The 22,693-nt window shown below is 41.9% G+C and overlaps 3 protein-coding genes across 6 annotated transcripts in view; 1 reads left to right on the top strand and 2 right to left on the bottom strand.

Moving 5' to 3' along the window:
* LOC121723637 (meckelin-like) overlaps window positions 1-16,894 on the top strand; it is a 43,161-nt gene extending 26,267 nt beyond the window's left edge. The window contains exons 2-30 of one of the 4 annotated variants that reach the window (XM_042109502.1): window positions 8,844-9,164; window positions 9,257-9,330; window positions 9,485-9,572; window positions 9,798-9,873; window positions 9,977-10,043; window positions 10,806-10,850; window positions 10,965-11,030; window positions 11,132-11,250; window positions 11,358-11,436; window positions 11,589-11,666; window positions 11,758-11,823; window positions 11,926-12,070; window positions 12,186-12,291; window positions 12,500-12,596; window positions 12,716-12,772; window positions 12,886-12,984; window positions 13,170-13,268; window positions 13,389-13,484; window positions 13,569-13,659; window positions 13,841-13,998; window positions 14,513-14,653; window positions 14,876-14,956; window positions 15,052-15,168; window positions 15,273-15,389; window positions 15,531-15,629; window positions 15,727-15,829; window positions 16,085-16,174; window positions 16,344-16,399; window positions 16,478-16,894. In XM_042109502.1, the coding sequence (XP_041965436.1) occupies window positions 8,984-9,164; window positions 9,257-9,330; window positions 9,485-9,572; window positions 9,798-9,873; window positions 9,977-10,043; window positions 10,806-10,850; window positions 10,965-11,030; window positions 11,132-11,250; window positions 11,358-11,436; window positions 11,589-11,666; window positions 11,758-11,823; window positions 11,926-12,070; window positions 12,186-12,291; window positions 12,500-12,596; window positions 12,716-12,772; window positions 12,886-12,984; window positions 13,170-13,268; window positions 13,389-13,484; window positions 13,569-13,659; window positions 13,841-13,998; window positions 14,513-14,653; window positions 14,876-14,956; window positions 15,052-15,168; window positions 15,273-15,389; window positions 15,531-15,629; window positions 15,727-15,829; window positions 16,085-16,174; window positions 16,344-16,399; window positions 16,478-16,558 (2,772 nt within the window). In that variant the 5' untranslated portion in view covers window positions 8,844-8,983 and the 3' untranslated portion in view covers window positions 16,559-16,894. Of the gene's footprint in view, window positions 1-8,838; window positions 9,165-9,256; window positions 9,331-9,484; window positions 9,573-9,797; window positions 9,874-9,976; window positions 10,044-10,805; window positions 10,851-10,964; window positions 11,031-11,131; window positions 11,251-11,357; window positions 11,437-11,588; window positions 11,667-11,757; window positions 11,824-11,925; window positions 12,071-12,185; window positions 12,292-12,499; window positions 12,597-12,715; window positions 12,773-12,885; window positions 12,985-13,169; window positions 13,269-13,388; window positions 13,485-13,568; window positions 13,660-13,840; window positions 13,999-14,512; window positions 14,654-14,875; window positions 14,957-15,051; window positions 15,169-15,272; window positions 15,390-15,530; window positions 15,630-15,726; window positions 15,830-16,084; window positions 16,175-16,343; window positions 16,400-16,477 lie in introns of all 4 variants that reach the window. The other 3 variants (XM_042109503.1, XM_042109501.1, XM_042109504.1) reach the window with 3 other exon arrangements.
* gdpgp1 (GDP-D-glucose phosphorylase 1) lies at window positions 7,155-9,650 on the bottom strand. Its single transcript, XM_042109509.1, has 2 exons — window positions 9,639-9,650; window positions 7,155-8,433 (listed from the first exon to the last, which is right to left on the bottom strand). Exon 2 carries the CDS (start codon window positions 8,416-8,418, stop codon window positions 7,273-7,275), a length of 1,146 nt encoding a protein of 381 aa, XP_041965443.1. The 5' UTR covers window positions 8,419-8,433; window positions 9,639-9,650; the 3' UTR covers window positions 7,155-7,272.
* A 3,374-nt stretch (window positions 16,895-20,268) lies between the features above and the next one.
* Window positions 20,269-22,568, bottom strand: urahb (urate (5-hydroxyiso-) hydrolase b). Its single transcript, XM_042110782.1, has 4 exons — window positions 22,424-22,568; window positions 21,241-21,397; window positions 20,760-20,895; window positions 20,269-20,556 (listed from the first exon to the last, which is right to left on the bottom strand). Exons 2-4 carry the CDS (start codon window positions 21,375-21,377, stop codon window positions 20,467-20,469), a joined length of 363 nt encoding a protein of 120 aa, XP_041966716.1. The 5' UTR covers window positions 21,378-21,397; window positions 22,424-22,568; the 3' UTR covers window positions 20,269-20,466.
* Between the last annotated feature and the right edge of the window lie 125 nt (window positions 22,569-22,693).

Raw genomic sequence — 22,693 nt, 5'->3', positions numbered from 1 at the left:
CTCCCCCTCCCCTCCCCTTACACCCCTCACCATTACAAAAGATCAAGTGACAGTCCAACTTAAGAAATTGCGCAGCAATAAAGCAGCTGGGCCTGACAGACTGTGCCCAAGGCTACTCAAGGCCTGTGCTGCTGAACTGGGGGAGCCACTGAAGCACATCTTCAATTTGAGCCTACGCCTTGGACAAGTTCCAACACTGTGGAAGACATCATGTCTCACCCCTGTCCCTAAGAAGCCACACCCTAGTGAGCTTAATGACTACAGACCTGTCGCTCTTACATCACATGTGATGAAGACAATGGAGCGATTGGTCTTAGGCATGCTCAGACCCGTTACAGTTTGCTTACCAGGAGAAAGTGGGTGTGGACGATGCCATCACTTATCTTCTACACAGGACACATTCCCACCTGGACAAGGGGAAAAGTGCTGTAAGAATCATGTTCTTTGATTTCTCAAGTGCTTTTAACACCATCCAGCCCCTCAGATTGGGAGACAAGGTCTTGCAGATTGGTGTGGACGCTCACCTGGTAACCTGGATTACAGATTACCTGACCGAGCGACCACAGTTCGTCAGATTGAAGAACTGTCTCTCTGACACTGTGATCTGCAGCACCGGAGCGCCACAGGGAACTGTGCTCTCTCCAGTCCTGTTCACCCTGTACACATCTGACTTCTGCTACAACACCGACTCATGCCACATGCAGAAGTTTTCTGATGATACTGCAATTGTGGGGTTTATCAGGAACGGGCAGGAGGAGGAGTACAGGAGCCTGGTGGAGGACTTTGTGCAATGGTGCAAACTCAATCATCTTCAACTTAACACTTCAAAGACCAAGGAGATGGTGGTGGATTTCCGCAGGTCTAAGCCCACTCTGCTACCAGTTCTCATTGATGGGGTCAATGTGGAGGTGGTTAGCACCTACAAGTATCTGGGTCTCCACCTGGACAATAAACTGGACTGGTCAGCCAACACTGACGCACTCTACAAGAAAGGGCAGAGCAGGCTGTACTTCCTGAGGAGGCTGCGGTCCTTCAATGTGTGCAGTAAGCTCCTCAGGATGTTCTACCAGTCTGTTGTTGCCAGCGTCCTCTTCTATTATTATTTCGTTATGCCTCACTGTTTGCGTGCTATATTAGCACATCAGCACATATGCATAACCCCCCCCCCCTATTTTAGCACATTAGCACATATGCATAACCCCCCCCCCCCCATGCCACAGCCGAACTGTGGCCACACTTATACATTTTCTTAAATAGTTAAATATATAGATATATAGACTTTACTTTACTTTATTTCTGCATTGTTGCACTGTTGACTCATTTGAACTATCACCATGGCCACTATCACCATTGCACTACCACCATGACACTCATTCACACAGAGCACCTTAGAGCACCTTACCATACCTTACTATGCACAGAGAATCACAGGCTCAGTCCCTGCCTCAGTCATTGCAAGCGCCTCTGATTTATTAATCACTACTATGTGGATACTGTTTTTAGAATTGATTTAGATTAGTGTTAGTATAATTTGTATTTTTGTAATTTGTATTTTAGTATATTTTTATATATTGTATTAAGTGTTAGTATAATTTGTATTTTAGTATATTTAGCATATTCTTTATCTTCTACTGTCCTTACTGCTTAGTTGTGTTTTTATATTATATACTTTAATTACTCTTTCTGCTGTTAAAGAATGTGTTTGTGTTGTATGTATGCTGCTGCTGAGACCTTGAATTTCCCCTGGGGATCAATAAAGTATCTATCTATCTATCTATCTATCTAGCTATCTGCTCTCCCTCTATTTAGCACGGTGAATGACCACTTATGGGGTGGGTGCTTTTGCGTTTTCTAAAGAATCTCCCGTCTTGGTTTTGTACAGAAATTAGCCTAAGTGACACATCTCCCGTCTTGGTTTTTTTGTACAGAAATTAGCCTAAGTGACACATACTGTACTGTAGCGTCGGCGCAGAAAGACAGTGTTAGCGTTCTCCCGCGAAATGCATGCTGGGATACGAGAGAGAACATTTGGGGGGTTTATGTCGTTATTCTTGTAAGTTATAAGTGTAAGGTTAGTGTCTTTAGTGTAACATGTTTCCCTTTTAGTTTCCCCTCATGTGTGTTCCTTCTTGTGTGGGGGGCTGGACCTCCCCTGTAGGTGTAGTGTGTGTGTCTGCTTGACCTGCCCCGTGTGTATTAAGTTTTGGGTCTGTGTGGTACAGCGGTTAAGCCCTCAAATCAAGGGGAATTGTGCACTTTTTGAAAGAAACATGAAACCTCTACCATAGTTAGGTTATACCATAAGGTTTATTTTCAGATTTGGAGGGAAGTCAAATTTGACCTCTGAGGCCCGGGAGAGGTCAAATCCAAGATGGCCGCCAATAATATTCAAAAGTGCCTCACATTGGAACCAAATACAGTAGAAAAACACTTAAGGTGTCATTTCCCACTAACCTTTGGGTGCCCATTCTGTATCTGATTTGAAAACCACCAGAGTTCAAGAAAACCACCTACAGTAAGACCAAGTTGTTCCAGCCTGGTCTTGTACAACTGAGCGATGTCTGTCAATTTGAAGAAAGGGGCACTGTTCTCATCACTGTTCATGTCTTCTAGATATGCCACTAACTGTGCAAAGGCTATGCCATGTAGACAAGAATCTTCTCCATCATTTCGTTTAGATGCAGCCTGCCTTGCTCTGTTGTACAATGAAGACAGACAGTGGTGATGGTACTTGGCCTCAATGGAAAGGCACACTTAATGCGAGCAGCACAAGTAGTGCGCAAAGAGATCCTAATTCATCTTTCTCTTTTGACGGGTCATTCAAAGAAAACTGCCAGCAGAGGGCTGTGCCACCATCTCTCTTGGCCTTCATCAACATGGTACTTGATGGTACAAACATTGGGCATCAGTCCACCACAAAACCTGCCCTAACAATCTCCCAATTGATAGTCTTAACAGTAAGAAGTAATTAATTAAGTAGTAATTAAAGACACAGCCTTATATTAACATGCTAGCTACAAATGTGTTCAAGCCCGGTTGACCGACTATTTAAAGGGACACCAGGCAAGCCTGCTGCTTTTTCTCTACGAAACTCCCCCTCGCTCGGTCTGAAGCTCTTTTCCTTTTCTTTGCGTCTTCTGTCAAGGGTTTTCGTTGCTTCTTCGCCGGCTCTGCCATACGCACGTTTTCAACAATCTCTAGCGTTTCGTTAGCCTGCCTGCTTCGGTCGGCGGGTAGGATACACTGAACTTGCAAGCGGGATATTCTTCCTACAGGCAATAGGGGCGGGCGAGAGAGTCTTCACTCGCCCTGTAACGAGTCATTTAACCATATACCGACTTACGAAGATGAGTAATTAACACGAAAACGTTGCCTGGTGTCCCTTTAACTAGGCTACTCTGTTAACATTACCTATTTCAGCCATAACAAATTTCACATTACCAAGCTGACATATCTACAATATACTCTGTTCAATCATTAAACTAGCTTCAGCTCACATAAATGTTCCAGACTATCTTCTAGTTTAGCTAGGATAATTATTTTGATCAATGTCCATGATTTTTAACTCAAAAGCTAACTACCAAGGAAAACTCCTTCCTGGCTATGGTTAAATTAATTTGCAACATGAATAATATTATGTAATTATGTAATAATATTGTTTGTTCATAGTCAATATGTTTACCTGTTAGAATATGTCGATTGAAGTGCTCTCTACATTGTGCGTACTGTGGCCTGTAGCAACAACTCTCTAAAGCAGGGATTTTTCAACCAGCGGTGGTATTGCAGGTGGTCTGTGAAAATGGTCTAGTGGGGTCACCTGTGGATAATTCTGTGCTGTGAAGAAATGAATTTAGCCACACATCTCATGAAATAACAACTAATAACTGAATAATACAGCGACAACAAAGAAATTAATTTGTTAGTGTAATAAGTTAGTGGGAAATGACACCTTAAGTGTTTTTCTACTGTGTTTGGTTCCAACGTGAGGCACTTTTGAATATTATTGGCGGCCATCTTGGATTTGACCTCTCCTGGGCCTCAGAGGTCAAATTTGACTTCCCTCCCAATCTGAAAATAAACCTCATGGTATAACCTAACTATGATAGAAGTTTCATGTTTCTTTCAAAAAGTGCACAATTTTCATGGTTATCCGCTGTACTATGTGTCCCTGCCCCCGTTCTCAGCCAATAAAGCTTGCTCTGAACAAGCGTCCTGAAACCTTCAAACTTTACAATACGTAAAATGGAGAAAAAAAGATCACCTTCCGATATTTAGCAGGCTACGGTCTGTAATTTAATTTAATATTGTTGTAATGGTAGGATAACTACACAGTTTACCCAATAATTACACTGTGTTATAAATATTGTATATCAATGCATTTATTGTCTGTCAATTACCCACAATTGTGGCTCTGTCTCTCATTGAACAGTAGCTTATTTAATGCATTCTAATCAATTGTCAATCACTTCCGGGAACTTTTTGAAGTTTACATGAACCACGTGACTTTAACGAATTTTGAACACCCATTGTCGCCATAGACATAATATACATAGACGCCGCATCGACCGCTACTCCTTACTAGTGCTGACGAGATTTGGAGCCGCCATCTTGGACCGGTCATCCACTCCACTCAGTGTAATCTGTTTGGCCGGTGAGATGAGCTGTCAGCGCACTTAATTAATCATATCTCACTGAATACCGAACAGATTCTCACGCGTTTTTTTTTGCTGCAAAGGTCATACATGTAGCTATGATACAGGACACATGATTTAGCGTATTTTAATATTCATAGTGGGTTTAACAGTAATAGAATATTCTGATATATGATATAAAGTGACCTGACGTCCGATATCAAAACTGGGAACATAATCCATGTTTGACAGCATAGACAAAACTAGTTTGATACAAGTTTAATGAGTTAAATATAGTTCACAGTTGACAGAAAAGTTCCATCAACAGCATTATTCACAGTCCACAGAAAGGTTCCATAAACATTTAAGTGAGATCAGTGCCATTCAGACATCTGAGGGGTATTCCAAGTACTGTAGGCCTATGTAGTTTAGTGACAAACTTGGGTAAATTGACTCAGAATAAGTTGTAAACCTCCCAGTAGAAAAGCTGTATGATACAGGAAACATGGTTGTGTGTATTTTAATATTCATAGTGGGCTTAACAGTAATAGAATATTCTGATATATGATATATTATAAAGTAATGACATCCAATATAAAAACTGGGAACATAACTAATCCACGTTTGACAGCATAGACAAAAACTGGTTTGATACAAGTTTTAATGAGTTAAATTTACAGAAAAAAAATCCATTAACATTTTCAGTTCAGTGCCATCAAAAATAAAGTGATGAACAGACATTGGTGTGGCATAAAGGAAATGGAGTAACTGGGTTCAATATCAACAGCATTTGTTAGACAAGTTCCATAAATATTGTAAAGTGCAAGTTTGTAGGTTTGTTTCTGATCCTTAAAAAACAGACATTGGTTTGGCATAGTAAGTGTAACAGTTCATTAATTCAAGACAAAAAGGTGACTTGTCACTTGTACAGTGTCAATGGGTTCATCAACAGCATCTGTTATTTACAGTTCACAGAAAGGTTCCAGCCCCAATGAAGAGATTAAATAAAACATTTTAGAAACTGCTAAGATCAACCCGTTCATTGCAATCAGTAAAGAATCAGGGAGTGTCTTCACAGGCTCAGTGAGACAGAGTTACCGTGATGCAGTTGGTTCTATGATTTTGACAACTGGTGCATGTCATTTTGTATGTTCCCACCTTGCTAAAATTGCTTGGGTACACTTTGGCTGAGAACAAAAGTGCTTCAGACAGCAGGTGGGCAAATAAGATGGCATAGTAAACTGGGTACTCCATAAAAGAGGACTGAGTCAACCAGACGATGGGAAAATGGGACACAGAGTGGCGAATGCAGGTGATGAAGGTGGAGCTCATAAATCAAACATTCAGTCACAGTGTAGCAGATGCCCTGCAGTACTGCAATGAAGAGCTGCACCTTCCTCAGTTCCAGGGGTGTGAGGAGACCGTTCAGTTCATTCACAGTCTTCTTGAACAAGGCAGTTGTTCTGGAGAGATACAAAATAATAAATAAATGAATGAAAAGGAATTTGAGAGGCATCTTATTCTTGTTAGGGTAAATGACATGTGAATAATACAGTGTTGGGCAAGCTACTTCGAAATTTTAGTGAGCTAAACCATCAGTTACTCTGCCATGAATAAAACACTACACAAAACTACCACCCAGTCAAATGTATTAGTAGCCTAACACAAACACAGCAGTAGGTTAGTTCACTACATAGGAAGCTACTTTAAATTGTGCTAATTTCACATGACAAGAAAAGTGTAGCTTGTCTGGCTAAGCTACTTGATAAATAAAGAAGTTGAGCTATTGAAAAGTTACTTTATTCAGGAAATAGTGAGGCTACCACCAACACACTTATGCTACAAGTAGCAGCTAGCGATTGCCCAATAGGCTAGTCTGTGCCACTTGTGTAAAATTTGCCAGCCAAATCTAGTATGATTTATTTCTACAATAGCCTTCTTGTGTCAGTTGTAATCTAAGTCAGTGTTATGGAATATGACTTATCAAGTCTCAGTTCATAGCCGGGTGAACACCGAGTAAACATAGCCTAGCTAGATGGCTACGATTTTCATACAGTAATATCAAAGATTGCTCCTTCTCAGCTCTCTGGTAATATTCTATTCACAAAATACAACCAATAGTACGGTTATGTTAAATCTTACTTCTGAAAAGTAAATCCCCCGAGTATGGTCCGCCGATTTGAGAAGGAACATGCTGCACAGTGCTGTCATCTTGTGTCTTCTGCTGCAACGCAACGAGGAGTATGACCGGTCCAAGATGGCGGCCGCATTTCTTGTTTCCAGCAGCCAATGCGGCGTCTATGTATATTATGTCTATGATTGTCGCAACTATGGCTCTGCAATTTCCTATTTACAGTCCCCTTTCCTCTATGACAACATCTGGTAACCCGTGCAGATCAGGTAGCCTACCCACACACGTTCGTTTCTCTGGAAATCAAAGATTCTAGAGCACTCAGCTCTAAGATCTTTGCTGGAAACTCCCACTGTTACATGGTTGCCAAACACAAACATGATGCCATAGTGTGTAGCCACCCAACCATTTAATTTAACGTAATCCCGACAGGCCTTTTCTCCAGTAAATAATAAACCAAAAACATAAAATACGTAAAAACTGTATACAGATTAGACTAGGCTAGGCTTCTCATTCGCAGTGCTTCGTGTCAGACTCTAATAAAGTTAAATGAGAAATTATCTGAGCCTGCAAGTCAAGAAACATTTCCGGAGAAAGTATATATTTTTTGATAATGCTGTGCACTTTCTCTTCCGTCGTAGTCTCGTAGTCCTCTCGGTTCTTGAAAGACAGGTGGCCTGCGAGCTCGCATAGTGCCACATTGAAGGCAGTCTCCTCCTTTGCCCCAAAGCACGACAACCTGGGCCACACAATGATGCGCACTCCTGACCTTCTGGTGTCATGTGCGCCTTCTGCGTCGGGCGGTGACCCTCGGGTTAGGAAAAGGTTATGTGCAACATTATGGTTCACCAAGAAGTCTGTAAGTGTATGAATTGTACTAACAACTGAATGTAGGTCTCCCCCTTCCGTGTATAACAAGAAGCCTCTCGGAAAAGTGCTCAAACAGTGCAAGCCCCTCGCGTTCATCACCGACTCAGCGGGGGCGCTTTCTATGGCCAACTCATGGTTCAGGTAGTATGCGTGCAAGTGAAGGTGATTGACGGAAGCAAATGCCCCCATGCTGTTGAATCCAACTCGAAAGCCTGGGTCTGTGCTTAGAAGGACACTTTCGATCCCCACTTGAATAGAATGATGTGTCAGTACCTGGGGATAGCACTGGTTTGGTTCTGGAACGATGAGGCTATGTCCAAACTCCAGAGGGCTGACGTTTATTATCATCCTGCAGCCTTTGATAAATCCATCTTCATGGATTGCTTCAGGTACTTCGTGTTTACGTAATTCGAACATAGTTTCGTTGGTGTTTGCTTTGTTGAAATTGAACAACTTTGGGTCAAAATCCTGTTTGATACTCAAGATCTCCTGAGGTTTGCGTCTCTGTTGTCCCCTCTCGACGTTTAACTGAGCGACCAGACGTGCATGGCCAGGAAGAATTCGTGTTTCTAAGTGGCCGAGGTGATACCGGAAGAGTCCACGCTGCATTCGTTCCACCCAGGCTGATCTCAGATACATATCGAATTTGGACAGATCTGGAGGTTTATCATTTCCTCTAAATCGAGACACATGATTACTGTAATCGGCGTTACTGTAAACAAAAGCGGAACAAGGGCTCTCCATGGCGAGCCTCACACAGTACGACAACCGAGACAGACGGGGCATAAATGAGTAGCCTATCTGCTCTCACTACCTTTTACCACCCTCGGCAGTGCTGATGATCCTTTTGACTAGTATTACATCGGTGTTTCCAGATATTTTGTGGTCGCCGAGCGTTATATTGTCATTCGCGTAATCATTCCCAAAACTGTCACAACGAAAAACGCTCAGCTAAAATGTTGTCTTTGACCAAATCATCAGATTTTGCTGTTGAAGCTCGTGCATAATGCTCTTCTTCGTCTTGACCAAGTTTACCTTTACCATACTAAACCATGAAAGTATTGCCACCTACTGGTGTGGCCGTTACACAACAATGGTTATGTTCCATGCTAGTTTCTTCCCACCTTTTGCTGTACTATTTTGCTTGCATATACTTCCCCCAACTCTGATTTTGAATTAAAACCCCTCCTGTTTGTCTTTGATAAGAGAAGATTGAAAGCACAACAGAGATGTATGCTGTCTCCAAGGACACCGTTGGCATAGTTCCTTCCACCCGGCATAGGTGGACTTTGGTCAACTGCAACAACAGAAGCTTTCCATCAAAGGTGTTACTGCAATACTCCATTTAGAGATGACACAGGCAAGACTGGTGGTCGCTTTGATGCTGGCCATTTCAACAGGCTGTGCCTCGCAAGGACTGGACACATCTATCCCTCTTCAGTTTCCAAGTCAGTGCAATAGAGACCAGTTCTTCAACTCCGCATCCCTGAGATGCCAGGCCTGTGGATCCAATCAGCACCGAAGCCCAAGTGGTGAGTCTTACAGACAGAGAGATATCCTCTGCCACCACTGCCTGCTGAGCACTGTTTTTTATGTCTGACATACTTATTTTTTCTCTCAACAGGTCTAGCTTGTACCTGTGATCGTGGTTTTACTATGATGAACCTGGGCAGCCCTGTGGTGCAGTGCTCTCCGTGTGTAAGAACTTAAGCTGTGACTGACCAAACATCTTCTGACAGGAGGCACAGGGGAAACTGAAAAGAGAGATTTCCATACTTTCCATGTACTTTTACAAAACAAAAATAAATACCATAACTAATGGCATACTAGAAGTACCATATTTTTGTTGCAGAATGGCACAGTGTCACACGACAAGCGGAGGTGTCTGAGGTGCACAGAAGCAGAGGGAGACTGCCAGTGTGGAACTGGGCAAACCCGTGGTGAGTGAGTGCTACTGCTGCCTGGAGATTGGTACTCAACACACCAAACAACAAACTGTCTCACACATTCTACTCTCATGTTGTTGAAATATGTATGTTCCAGGAATCTGTCAAGCATTTCAAACTAAGGAGTAGCTCTTACTGTCTACCAAAATATATTTTGCCTTTCGCAACATTTCTGTCTCTAAGTGTTTTGGCCAACTGGTGTGTTCACTGTCTTTCCAGTTGAGAGTCTGACTAACCTGACTGCTTCCTGTTTCACTTGTTCCCCTGACACCCTTGGGATTCCGGCAAGTCCCATGTGAGTACCCACTGTGGAGTAAGAGAATAAGCAGTCAATTTTCAATACTTGGTGAAGTTTTTAACTCTTACTGGTACCTGTACTTTTAAAATATAATTTGCAGATGTGGTCTGTGTCGAGATTCATTCTACAAAGTTACGGGTTTATGTCATTGTCCTGATGCTCAGCTCGTAAGTAGCTGTCATTGTGGCCCTATATGATTGTATTTCATTGGCATGTCTCATACCCTATTTGCATATAATTATTTAGGTGACTAGACGCACTAGAATCCTGGCTAGAATAAAGTTATCCTTGTCTTAAAATAATTGATTGTTATCTTCCCAGATCTTTGGAAGTACATTAAATATGTTAATATATAATATAGTACATAATAAGATAATATGAATGAATACTTCATATTATGATCTTGAATACAGTGATAGCATAGTACAGTGCAGTGGTAAAAAAAATGTGTTCCTCCACTTTATGTGAATGATACACTGTAAGACCATAGATGTCAGGGTCCAAGTAGCCAATTGAAACTGGGGTGTATTTTCTTTAGATATCTGCAAGATGAGACAGTATGCTGAATACGAATTCCTAACAGTAAAGGTGTGCCAAAGATAGCCCCTAATAAACTCAGTCCCAAACAGAGTAGGTGTGTCAGCGTCTTTTTAACTGTACACCATGTAGAGTCAATGTGTCATGAAACCTAATTTGTCTGAAAACGATAGTGTGCCTGGGGCACTATAAACATATCAGATAGCACAGAAGGCAGATTTGAGTCCGTAGAAATGTATACCAGAACATTATGGCAACAATGGCGTTTCTGCAGGCCGAGGATCATATTTCTGCTCAAGTGCATAAAGAAGGAGGTAGTTTGAGGTCATTAAACATCTGATCTTTTCTAATGTAATGTACTGTTTTTTTCCATGCATATTTTTATTTCAAAGACAGGTGGAGTCTGTTTTACTAGTACAGATGCAGCCAGTGTGCCGGTGGGTAATATAATTCAGAATTAAACTAGAATATCATTTAAAATAATGTAAATATAATATGACATGAATCTTTCATCTTAAGTAATGTTCAAGCTCTGCTGAACCTCCTCACAGGGAAGTGTACCGCAGGACTCCGTCTGGTTTAAGACCTACTTAGACTCCAGCCTGTTGGGATGTCTGGTGAGGAGTCGGGTGGAAAACACTCAAAACATGATGCTGTATGTCAAGCCCTTGTGTTCAACACTCACATGTGTTCTCCACGCTCCACATGACTTCTTTAGGATTACAACAACCTCACAGCATGCCAGCTTCTGGCCAACATGGTAGCACTGGCCGCTGGAAGAGCCGACTCCAAAGCTGTCCACCTGTATCAGCTTGCTGCTTCACACCAGCCACCACTGTATGTCAACTCCTAATAATCTAAACAATGTGTTGTAAACGATAAAGTATCCACATGACATAGCATGTACTAAAAGATAAATGCTAAATGTGTCTTTTTGTCCACAGTCCTTTCCTGCCAAGACTATACCCCAGTACTGGAACACCAGCATTTCCAAGAGGACTAACCTTCAGAAGCAATGAACAGGTCTCCTCAGCTCCCTCTCCCTCTAACTTCACAGTATTTCATAGAGTTGATGCTTCTTTCTTTTCCCTTAGTTCAGAGAAACCACTGAAGATTTTGTTGAACAACTGGTTGTTTTGACAAAAGTGAATAAATAATATATGCATTCATTGCAGCTGCCTTTGATGCTGGCAAGCTACAGTGCCAGCGGTCAGTTAGTTGGTTGGGAGGATGTATCTGGTGGAATCCTACAGGTGAAGCACAATATGATTTTCTAGAGAAAAAATCATGTGATCAAAGGATGTCTATTGAATAATGTCTCACATACCTTGTTATATAACCCAGCTTTGTCCAGACACCCAGTCAAGACTGAACACAGCTTACCTCTTTGGAACAACCTTTCGACAGTCTGTAAGATTCCTTCTCTGATCTGATGCAGACAGTGATAAACAGTGTGTGTGTGTGTGTGTGCCTGCTGTCTTCTGCTATATGATCTTCTCACATCTCCCCCAGTGTTCCATCTCTGTTCAGGAGCTTCTCATCAAGTATCCTGAGCCAGTGTTTCACCAGCTCTTCCTTCGACACACTGACAGCGATGGAACACTGATGGTGTGGCCAGTCCCCACTCAGAGCCATTTTCCAGAGTCCGGAACCACAGGTGCTCAGGGAACAGTCCCCAATTCACAATAATGTTCCAATTAGGAAATGAGAGACAGAGCAAAGTCATCATCATCAAAGGGTCCACATGTCTGATAGTTGATCTCCTCACTCAGTCCACAGCATACAGAGGTTCTTCCTGGTGGATGGACTCACAGGCAGAGCAGACAGCCTGATGTCACCACCAAGATCCGTCCACTACCTCAGCTCTCTCATGTTCAGGTGAGGTGCCCACACCTAACCTCAGAATCGACAGTGGCCCAGTGCCTGATTAGGTGGAAGTCTACTGCTTTGTGTGGTAAAAAAGTCTCCACACCTTGGTACGCACCTTGTTGGGCCTCAAGCTAACCTGGTCTATGTCCTGAGAGGGAAACTAAAATATGGCGTGTACACCAAATTCTATCCTTTCTCTCTTTGCTCCGTGGGGTAGTGTGCGCATCCCAACCAGCAGCCCAGGGGCTACTCCAGCTCTCCAGCTGAGCCTTCAGTACAGGACAGCCAGCGTTGCTGACAATACCAGTGTCCTGGTGAGCACTCTCATACTCATGCTGAAATGATTTTGTGGCTATTTCAGTACTATTCATTTGAATAATTCGTATATAATTATGGTAAAATAATTCTTAACATTTATTTCCCCCCTTTAAAGGTGTCATTTGCTGTGGCTTACAGCATGGATGAGGCCGCCATGCAATTGGCCACCACAGTATGCACCTTATCCTTTTTATATAATCAGTGTGGTATATGTGTAGTCTTTTAAATAGTGAACATGTCTGAATCTGTGTGTAGTTTGCTTAGACTTCTCTGTTCATTCTGTAGATCTCAGTGGTAGTGTTGAGTGTCTTGTCCCTCCTGGTGACACTGCTCGAGACAAGCAGCTGGAGTCGGAGATCGGGACAGCACACACTCAACTTCACAGTGAGTTTGGATATGTATATGGCGTGTGTGTGTGTGTGTGTGTGAGAGAGAGAGAGAGAGAAAGAGAGAGATGCAGCTGTCAATCTTCCTACTGTGAATGCACCTCAGTATTCCATTGTAGGGAGGCACACTGGCCCTGTCCTGTACAGACCACTATACTCCTGTTTCTTCCCTTTATTTTATAGACGTTAATGAAGTTCATGGCCTTTTTGAGTGGTAATCTGGCAAATACTTTCTTCCTGGTTACTTTTGGGACAGGCATTTACTGGCTTGTGGCTTTTAAGGTCAGTATGTACACAGCTTTAAATCCTTATGTGACACTGAAATTATACATTGTCTTGATACACGGAATTCACTGAAATTAATTTTATATTGAAACTTGATTTTTGTCATTGCTTTTCAAGGCCCAGTTTTCCATTGTTACTGCAATGCTGCCCTCTCCTGGTGGTACTATAGAAATGCATTTTAAAAGCTATGTGTCTCTGGCCTTTATTCTTAAAGTAAGTTTAAAGCTGTTTACAAACTTCATCATATCTTCCTCTTGCTACCTGTATATAAATGGTTTACTGCTCCTGTGTGTATAGGCCCTGCAACTCATACACCTGCTGGTGGTGCAGCTGTCCATTGATATATTTCTTATTGACTGGGAGAGACCTCATAAACCCAGGGCCTCAGGTCTGTTGTTCTACAATTAGGCTAAATACTACTTATTATCAGGTTCAGAATAGCATATTTAAAAAGAGGCATAAAAGGCATTCTTTAAAGCAATTATTGTGACACATGGTAATCTTTTGACACACCATATTCCTCATGTGGTGTAATGTGGGATAAGGTATGATAATTTTGTATGATCCAGGACCCTCAGCTCCTCTGTCTGGTCTGGTGGCGTTCACTGCTCCAGCTGCTCCCTCGGCCTGGAGGCGTCTCCTGGTAGCCAACGAGTGGAATGAGCTGCAGGCGGTTCGGAGGGTCAGCCCGGTGCTCCAGCTGCTGGCTGCACTGCTGCTTCTACAGGTGGGACTGAAGGCCAGCGGCTACTGCTGTTGCTGCCTGGAGCAATGGGAAATGGCTATGAGAGGATGGTGAAACCCTGGCTATGAGAGGATGGTGAAACCCTCTTACCAATGTGAAATAAAGAGTCAGATGAGTTAAAACAGTAGTTCACTCATCGTCATTTGTCTAGTTGAATGATATTGTAACATCTGTTAGCCTGGAAACCAGACTCTCTGACTTCGCAGGGAAAAGAAATCGAGCGGAAGTACGTAGGCAGGCGTATAATGCTGTTGAATCTATAATGACAAGATAATATCTCTGGAATATACTCTACCATTCTGTGTGACCGTGTTAATGTTGTCTCAGTGCACCAACATAGAGCAAGGTCCCACCTTTGAAAATTTTAGAATATTTTACTAGCATAGATTTTAAAAAACATATTTAAACTTCTCTAACTCACAATGCTCTGGCCGTTAAATAGCCAACAAGCAAACCAAAGAGCCTGTTCTGACAGAGTGACCTCTTCCACTCTCAGGTTGTGGGCCTGGTGAACATGGCCACCAGAGACTTTCGACTAAATCTGCATACTGGGGGAGATGACCTCTCCTCCCTAGACAGCCCCATCCTCAGATATGGCATCATCACCTCAGTGTGGCTAGGACTGGGACTACTCCAGGTAAGCCCCAACCTTATCTCAGGTGGACATGCTTCAGGTAAAACACTACCTGAGGAGTTTATCAGAGCAGTTATGTAAAGGCTGTATATGCCGTCCCTTTTATTGAGGCTATCTTTGTGCAGAAGGAACAAAAAAAGAACACAGGGATAGAGATATATTTTCAGCATGTCTGGATGTGTGTTTTTCATTCATGTTACTGACAGTGTCCTGTTTCTCTTGCAGCTGCTAATCTATCACCTGTTGTATGAGCGCTGTGTTGAGGACAAAGTGCGCCAGTTTGTGGACCTGTGTTCAATCAGTAATGTAGGTTTCCAGCAATGTCATCTGAACCATATCTGTATTTACAATAACAGTGGAGTTATGTGTGATTGGTCTTTTTGTTTGTTTTCTTCTCTCAGGTATCTGTGTTTGTTCTCATGCACCGTTGCTATGGATATTACATACATGGTAGGTCAGTCCATGGAAATGCAGATGTCAGCATCGAGACTTTGCGAAATAACCTTAGGAATGAGGAGGTACACTTGTGGACATACCTAGACACACATGCAATAGAGCGCACACACACACACAGACACACACTCACACACACACACACACACACTAACATTCTTTTCTGAAGGAGGACCGCTGTGCCCAGCGTGGTTTGGAGCCCCACTCTGACACCCAGGTGTTTGAGGTTGCGCTGACGGAACGTGTCTGCCAACAGCTGAACAGAGTCACACTGCCTCTAACTGAGGTGTAGTCATCTGTCTATCCATGATCTTCCAATAGAGCTCAGATCCATTAAAATGATTCAGACTGAAAGATAATATGCTGTAAGTCTATGATCAGAGTTTACAACTAGAAAATAAAATGAAAATACCTATTTATTTTGTAGCTCAACGAGAGAAGACATGGTGACCGAGCAGAGAGCCAGACCCAGGCAGCCCGAGTCTCCCACAACATGAACACTCTCCTCTCTTTATTCCTTCAGCATGTTAGTGTGTCAAAGACATCATCACTGAAACAAACAACTACAGCAAGTTATATTCCAACCATGATATCAGTGGATAAACGTACACTTTTCCCCACAGTCCCTGAAGGACATGGACTATATTGTGAAAGATAAACTGGCCCTGGAGAGGATTCTAAAGTATGAATTTCAGCAGCCTACTGAGAGGAGTGTACTCTACAAAGGTATTCACCTGTCATCTTACCACTACAGTGTACAGACACATAAACATGAACTATTTAGTCTGGCAATGGCAATGTGCAGTGTCAATCATGTTAGTGTAATCGTATATGTTCACACACTGCAGTATCTGGCATAAAGGACTTATGTTTTCAGTGTCACAGTGGTATTATTTGGGCCCATATATGAAACGTCATAGGGCTTGGTGGTAGAAGTGACATGCATGTATGCATTAGCAATTTATCTTTGTCTTTCTTTAGACCCAGATGGTACTGTCTTTGGTGAGGTGCTCTACTATGGTAAAGAACTGCTGCTTCTGATCTTTGACACCCTCCTGTTCTGTGTCATTGGTAAGAAACATCCTTAATGTGAAGCATTGCATTTCCTGGTGTCTTATGTTCCAAGCATAAACATCCGCTTCAACAAACATGAAAAACATTTGTGCTTCCAGTAGCCTGTTCCATTAACTTGAAAAAACATCATGGCCTTTGGTGGAATTTCCTCTCTTTTTTATGGCAGATATGGCGTCACAGGACATAGTGCTTGCAGCAGTACTCACTTACACTGTGCAACAGGTATGTCCAAAAAAATAATAATCTCACACCTTTCGTCACATTGTGCTAAAGGCTGACCTTTGCTTTTTCTTAACACAGGTACTGGATATCATACGTTTCCGTGTCTCCAGACGCAATTTGTCTTCCAAGACCCTGGTGGATCAGTGCTTTCTTATCTGAAGGCTGAGGATCAAGATTTATCTGGTCTTCATTGTGCCAACTGTTGTACAGAGTTCACTTTTGCAAGGCCAGGTTGCAGTATCTAAGTATCTAAGTGTGATAATAATCAGCATTGACAAGTAGATCTGTTTTCATAGATAAGTAAAGTAAACAAGAAAAGTTTGTGAGACCCTCGCTCCATGCAGAAGGACAAATCTGATTGATTACAGTATCTGGCCCCTGTTGGAGGGCAAGGGTAATGAGGTTAGACATGCTTCTTGTTGCCTATTTCTTTTGCATTGTATTTGTGTACACAATCTATTTGAAATATATTAAATAGAAATGGTAATGGCCTAATATATGGGTGGTCAGATGGAGAGAATTCACTGTGGATTCACTCACTGTGTGCCAGTGATGTCAGTATTGGCTGACATTTTAGGCCATTTCTATGTGCATTACAAGGATACAAGGATACAAGGAAGTTTATTGTCACATGCATATAGTTACTGGAAGTAAGAAATGCAGTGAAATTATATCTGGTGTCAGCCTATTTGTGCATTTATGGGGGGGGGGTAAAAGTGCAGTAGAAGAGGGGTTTAGTAGATTAAGTGGCAGGGGCTGCATAAGAAAGGTGGGGGAGGATTGGGATTGGGGGGGCACCAACAAGGAGCACCCAAGAGCAACAGGGGCAAGGAAAAACTCCCTTACCAAGGAAGAAACCTTGGGCATATCCACGGCTCAAGGGGCTAACCCAACTGCCAGGGGTCTTGGTGTGTGTGTTGGGGGGGATGACAGGGAAGATGGGATAGTGTGCTGTGTATGTGTGGAGAAGGCAGTGTGCAATATGTGTTTTGGAGAAGCTTCCTCATGTGCTGTGTATTGGGGGGGGGGGGGGTGGTGGTATGTTGGGGATGTGTGTTGGAGAAACTTCCTGATGAAATAATGTGCTGTGTATGTAGGGGAGGGGGTGTACTGCAAGTATGGTGAAGGGACTTACTATTGCAAGCAGAGTACTGTATGATGTATGTGAGTGATGACTTTCTTTTACTGTCTATGGTGATGACAGTGACTCTTGTGTGTGTGTTGGGGATGGGGGGGCAGAAGGCTAGGCAATCAAGGACATGGGTAGATAGATGGAGGAGAAATTAAAAATAATAAATAAAAAGTTCTATGGAGATGTGCAAAAGTTGGAGAAAGTCAGATATATGTGTGTGTGTGTTTTGATGTGTGATGAAATAAGAAAATAAATAAAAGGTCTTTAGATTAGAAATACATTGTGGACAATGGCAGCTGACAGCATATGAAAGCAGGCTTTGAGGACGTTTTGGTCGATAAAGGATTTACTTTCCTCCAGAAGCTATCAAAAGGGACTTAATTGCTATGGAGGGGTGTATTCAAAACTTTAGAATAGGCTACATACAAGGTGACAAGCCGTTGTGGCGAGTAGCCGTGCAAATCACCGTGCAAAAACCACTGCTAGCTTGATACTAAGATAGGTTACGTTAATATTTGATGTAGCCTAGTAAGAATATAGTAGTTGGTTAATGAGCATTTTCATCTTGTGATTTAACAGGGAACCTGTGCCCACGTTTTTGGCTTAGTAGCCTACATTACGTCGAGCTGTTTCAAACGCGAGAGACGTAGGCTACTGTTGATGAAAATATACCCCGTTTTCTAGCCTCTCGGGGTACCGGCTAATCAGTATTACACGTCCCCCATGCAAAACATTTGACCATGGTTATGGGGTTTTTTGAATTAATAAACTCCATAAATAACCATTAATTTGTCATTTTATGCCTCCTCCCCGAGCTGATGTCCGAGCCCGTTGAGACTGGTCTGTCATTGGTTCATCAGCGTTCCTCAGGGATTTTCAAGAACACTGAAACTATAACGTTTGCGTAGAATTCTAGAAGGAGCCAGGAATAGAATTCACTCAACAGATGTTTGTTTTCAGTGGAGTGTGATGTCTAGGCTACGTTGCTTTGGACGAAGGCGTCTATCAAATCGCATACAAATAAATATAAACTTCAACAGTTTCAGACACGAGTTCATAGTGACGTCACCTCGCTCAGTAGGGTGTAACGGTTCTATGGTGTAATGGTTAGCACTCTGGACTCTGAATCCAGCGATCCGAGTTCAAATCTCGGTAGGACCTGGGCTTTTGAGATCCGCGCTATTCAAGGCCAAAGTGCTTAATATGATCTAGAATTCTTCCACCGCGTATTAACATGACATGTGGTGGCAAAAAGGCTGTCGCTAGGCGAGTCGTCCGTGTTGTCATTCTTTAACGTTTTATGTACCTTAGGGATAGGCTACAACGTCATAGGCCTACAATCACGTAGCCTAATGTAGAGTAGAGTGAGGAATATGTGATATTTCTGTGAAACAAAAAGCTAAATATGTGTAGAATTGCTATCTTAGTTTTGAGGGACAATGTCATGAATTATAAACCAAATATGAAAATTGTCCAGAGTTAACAGTTAATTAGTATTTCAACAACAACAAAAATTGAGCAAAAGGGGCGTTTTGCCCCAGAGGTGGGGTAAAACGCCCCCCAAGGGTGGGGTAAAATGCCCCCACCCTGTCAAAGCAATGCCCCTCATACATTAATAGCAAAACCAAAAGTAAACAACTAAAGTAAACACAATATATTGTGGAGCAATAAAATATAATCAATAAATTGATTGCAAGCTACTATATTTGATCAATATATTGACAATAGCCAACTCTGTTTTAGTGACTGCTGAAAATGAGAACACTTGCCTAAAAATCCATTTTTCTTTTGTTTTCTTGAAGTACAGAGCATGCATCCATTTTATGGTGGGTACTTGTACATCACCATTGTCAACATAGTGCATAGAAATAAAAACAACAACATTTTACTTCATCTAGTGATTAGTTTGTGAAATATAGGAGGGGGGGCGTTTTACCTCAAGGGGCGTTTTCCCCCACTCTACCCTAACAATAGACGATGAGACAAAGTAAGGGATAGTATTGTCCCCCGGTAATTATCAGAAAATAAGTTATCAAAAACAGGGAGAACAGAACCCCGACGCGCAGCCATAGTCTATAGGATACCCTTGCTTTAAAACGGAGAAAAAAAAATTCCCCAGTGCCCACGCACACATTCAAATAACATTTCCTTTTAGGGTATTTATTTAATTGTTGCAAGTGTCATAAATATATATTTTTTTTTGTAAAAAAAAAAAGTTAAATATAAAACATAGGCCTATTTCATTGACCATAATGTTGCATAGCCTAGTATACACTATCCTATAAAGAGTATATAGGCCTACTTATAACATCTGGTGTGATTTTATGATTTACGATCGTGTGATTTATTACAGTAGGCCTAGGCTATTACACATTTTCCGTAGGCTATAGAACGTGCTCAAATTACTTTTGTGTTGTCAGCACTAGAACTAGGACCATAAAAGAATCCATAGCTAAAACTCTATCGCTGCCTCTGCAAGAGCACCAGCAGATGGGGCTCACACTCTTCAGAATTATAGTGGTGTGTTTGCAGTGGGGACAACAAACTACCAATTGTGAGGACAGCGTAAGTCATCATATTTCCTCCTATTGGGCTTTACTGTAACAAGATTATTTTAACCTTAACAAATATAAAGAGTCAAGAAAAAGACGTCTCACCTCAATGTTGAAACCAGTGATCTTTTATTGCCACCTATCTGAAAATGCAACAAAATCATGGGAATCATGGGAAAATGTTCCTATATTCCTATACACAAAAAACTCACAAAAGTGTAGGTGTTTTGACTGAAATTTTTAGCCTTTTTTGGACTAAATAGCCTACTTGAGTTTTACTCCATTACAACAAAGCTGCATCATGTACAGGTGGCAGGCAGACAGACAGATTTGCAGCAGGAGCAGACAGACTCTTGGCCCAGGGTATAGGACCCCTGGGTTCTCTAGCTCCCCTTGTAGGTGCTGTAGGAGAACCGACTCAGAAGCAGGGGAAGGTGAACATGCTGTTCAAGGCTCGTTATGGAGAAGACGCACTGAGGGCAGAAAAATACAGTATTTATGACGATTCAGAAATATATCAAAAATCAATGTTAAAGATAATGAGAACAATACATTGTGTTACATGTAACATAGTCTATTTTTATAGGCAATTGTATAGGGTCAAGATTAAGAATGACTGGCCTGTCAGAACAAAACCTTCAACAGGAATACCCACCTAACACCCCACAACCCTCACCTCAACATAGGGATAGAAGCAGGTCTGGCCCAAGTTCTCCCAGTACTGTCCAGTCTCAAAGCGCAGTTTGTACATGCCCAGGGACAGGTTTTCGCCACTGATCAGCCCTGCACATCGGCCCTCTTCATCCGTTGTTCTAAAGGGAGATGGATCCATAATGGAAAGTCATACATCTCAATTCAATTACAAGTGTCAGCAGAGTCCGTGACGGTGAAAATGTTCTGGCGCAGTTGGGTGTTCCTCTGATTGATTGTTACTGTGGGGATGGAGACGGCTCCAGCAACCCCCCATAATAATTACACGAATGTAGAACCTACTGAGAAGCAGCTGTTAATGCCCAGGTCCACTTATGTGGCATAATTCAATACTATTGTAATTTACTATTGTTGCCTGTTCATCTTGAGGCAAAGATATAACCACAGTTGATAATGATAATGCTAGATAATGATGACAAAACATCCTCTAGAACTCCGCAGCCTACCCCACAGCCAGAAGGTTCCAGATCATCATGTGTGTGTTCAGCCTGTGTAGACTGAGTGCCATGCGCGTGGCAGGGACCCCGTCTGCTGTGTTCAGCACATGTGTGGTGATGGGTCTGTTGTCCTTGGATGGATCCATTTCTGCAAAGAAGTATTACACTGGGGAAGAAGTACAGTAAAAGTAATGGCGTCATTAGTGAACTGTGCAAATCAATTGGATCCAAAGCAAGGCACCAAGGTAAACACACATATTTACATATTTATTGAGTAGAACAGCTTCTATTCCAGAGCCATACAATAACAGAATATATTTATGTGACTATCAGTGATTTTCTGCAGTTGCAGTTAGATTATTATAAGATATACGATTATTATAAGAATATTATAAGATATAATTATTATAGATATAGTTCCTGTTATTATTCCTGTTGGTTGTGTGTGAATTCACTGTCAGCATAGCAACTCAATTTTGTTGTACTCTGCAATGACAATAAAGTAAACTATCTGTTTAACACAAGCTTTTGCTGATTATCACATATCCTGTATCCTGTATATTTTGGAAGACCTAAATGATTTGCCCAGAGCATTAAACATGTTTGTGTTACTCCTTGTAGGAACAGGGAAAACCCATATACCGGTAACACAAAGAATTGAACACCTTTCCCTTGTATGTCTGAAACTCACTGCAATCTTCACCACCATATCCAGATGGATTAATGCTGACAATAAGTTTGTTTAAGCTAGGTAAGAGATGGTTAGAGTGCATCATAAAAGACACCACACAGTTGAAACCAATGTCACCCATGCCTCGTTTCAGGAAACTTCAAAGATGTGAAGGTGCAGAAGTATACATTTCCATGCCTCAGGTTAGCATAGACATGAAAGCTGTAGTTGTAATCGATTGAATGCATTGCAAAGGCTATAAACACGGTGGAATTACAATTCTGGCAGCACTCCCATATCCCAGATGATATTAGGCAATATATGAAATTGACACAATTGATATAGTCTTGAGTTCAATTTGAGCCTGAAGTCTTAACTCTACTGTTGTTGATTACATGCAGATATAGGTTTGAGAAAATACACACATGTCTAGATTTATACAAAAACACTAGCTGTGGTTCTGACTACCCATGTCTTTTTACCACCACAGCATGACAATGCGACTCTGTTTTGTATTCTTACCTCTTATTTAGATGAAGAATTGCCAACACTTTTCCATGTACTTCAGTCACTCTGCAGACAATCAGTGAGGTTGGTGTTTTAAGACCTAACATCATGTGTCAAACCAGACTCAACTAGTCAAAGTGTAGGGTCCATGAGAAGAGCTGGTCTGGGGCTGAGAACTCCAATCACAAAGCACAAAGAGACGTCCACGTTGATCTAAGTTACTGATTAAACAGTTCTTTTACTGTTGTAATCCTTTTAAGTACACTAGTATTACAAAGCTCTGTG

Source organism: Alosa sapidissima, chromosome 11 (assembly GCF_018492685.1).
Source record: "Alosa sapidissima isolate fAloSap1 chromosome 11, fAloSap1.pri, whole genome shotgun sequence".
Classification (NCBI taxonomy): Eukaryota; Metazoa; Chordata; class Actinopteri; order Clupeiformes; family Clupeidae; genus Alosa; species Alosa sapidissima.
The sequence above is the reverse complement of the archived record's forward strand: the minus strand, read 5'-3'. Positions and strand labels throughout refer to the sequence as shown.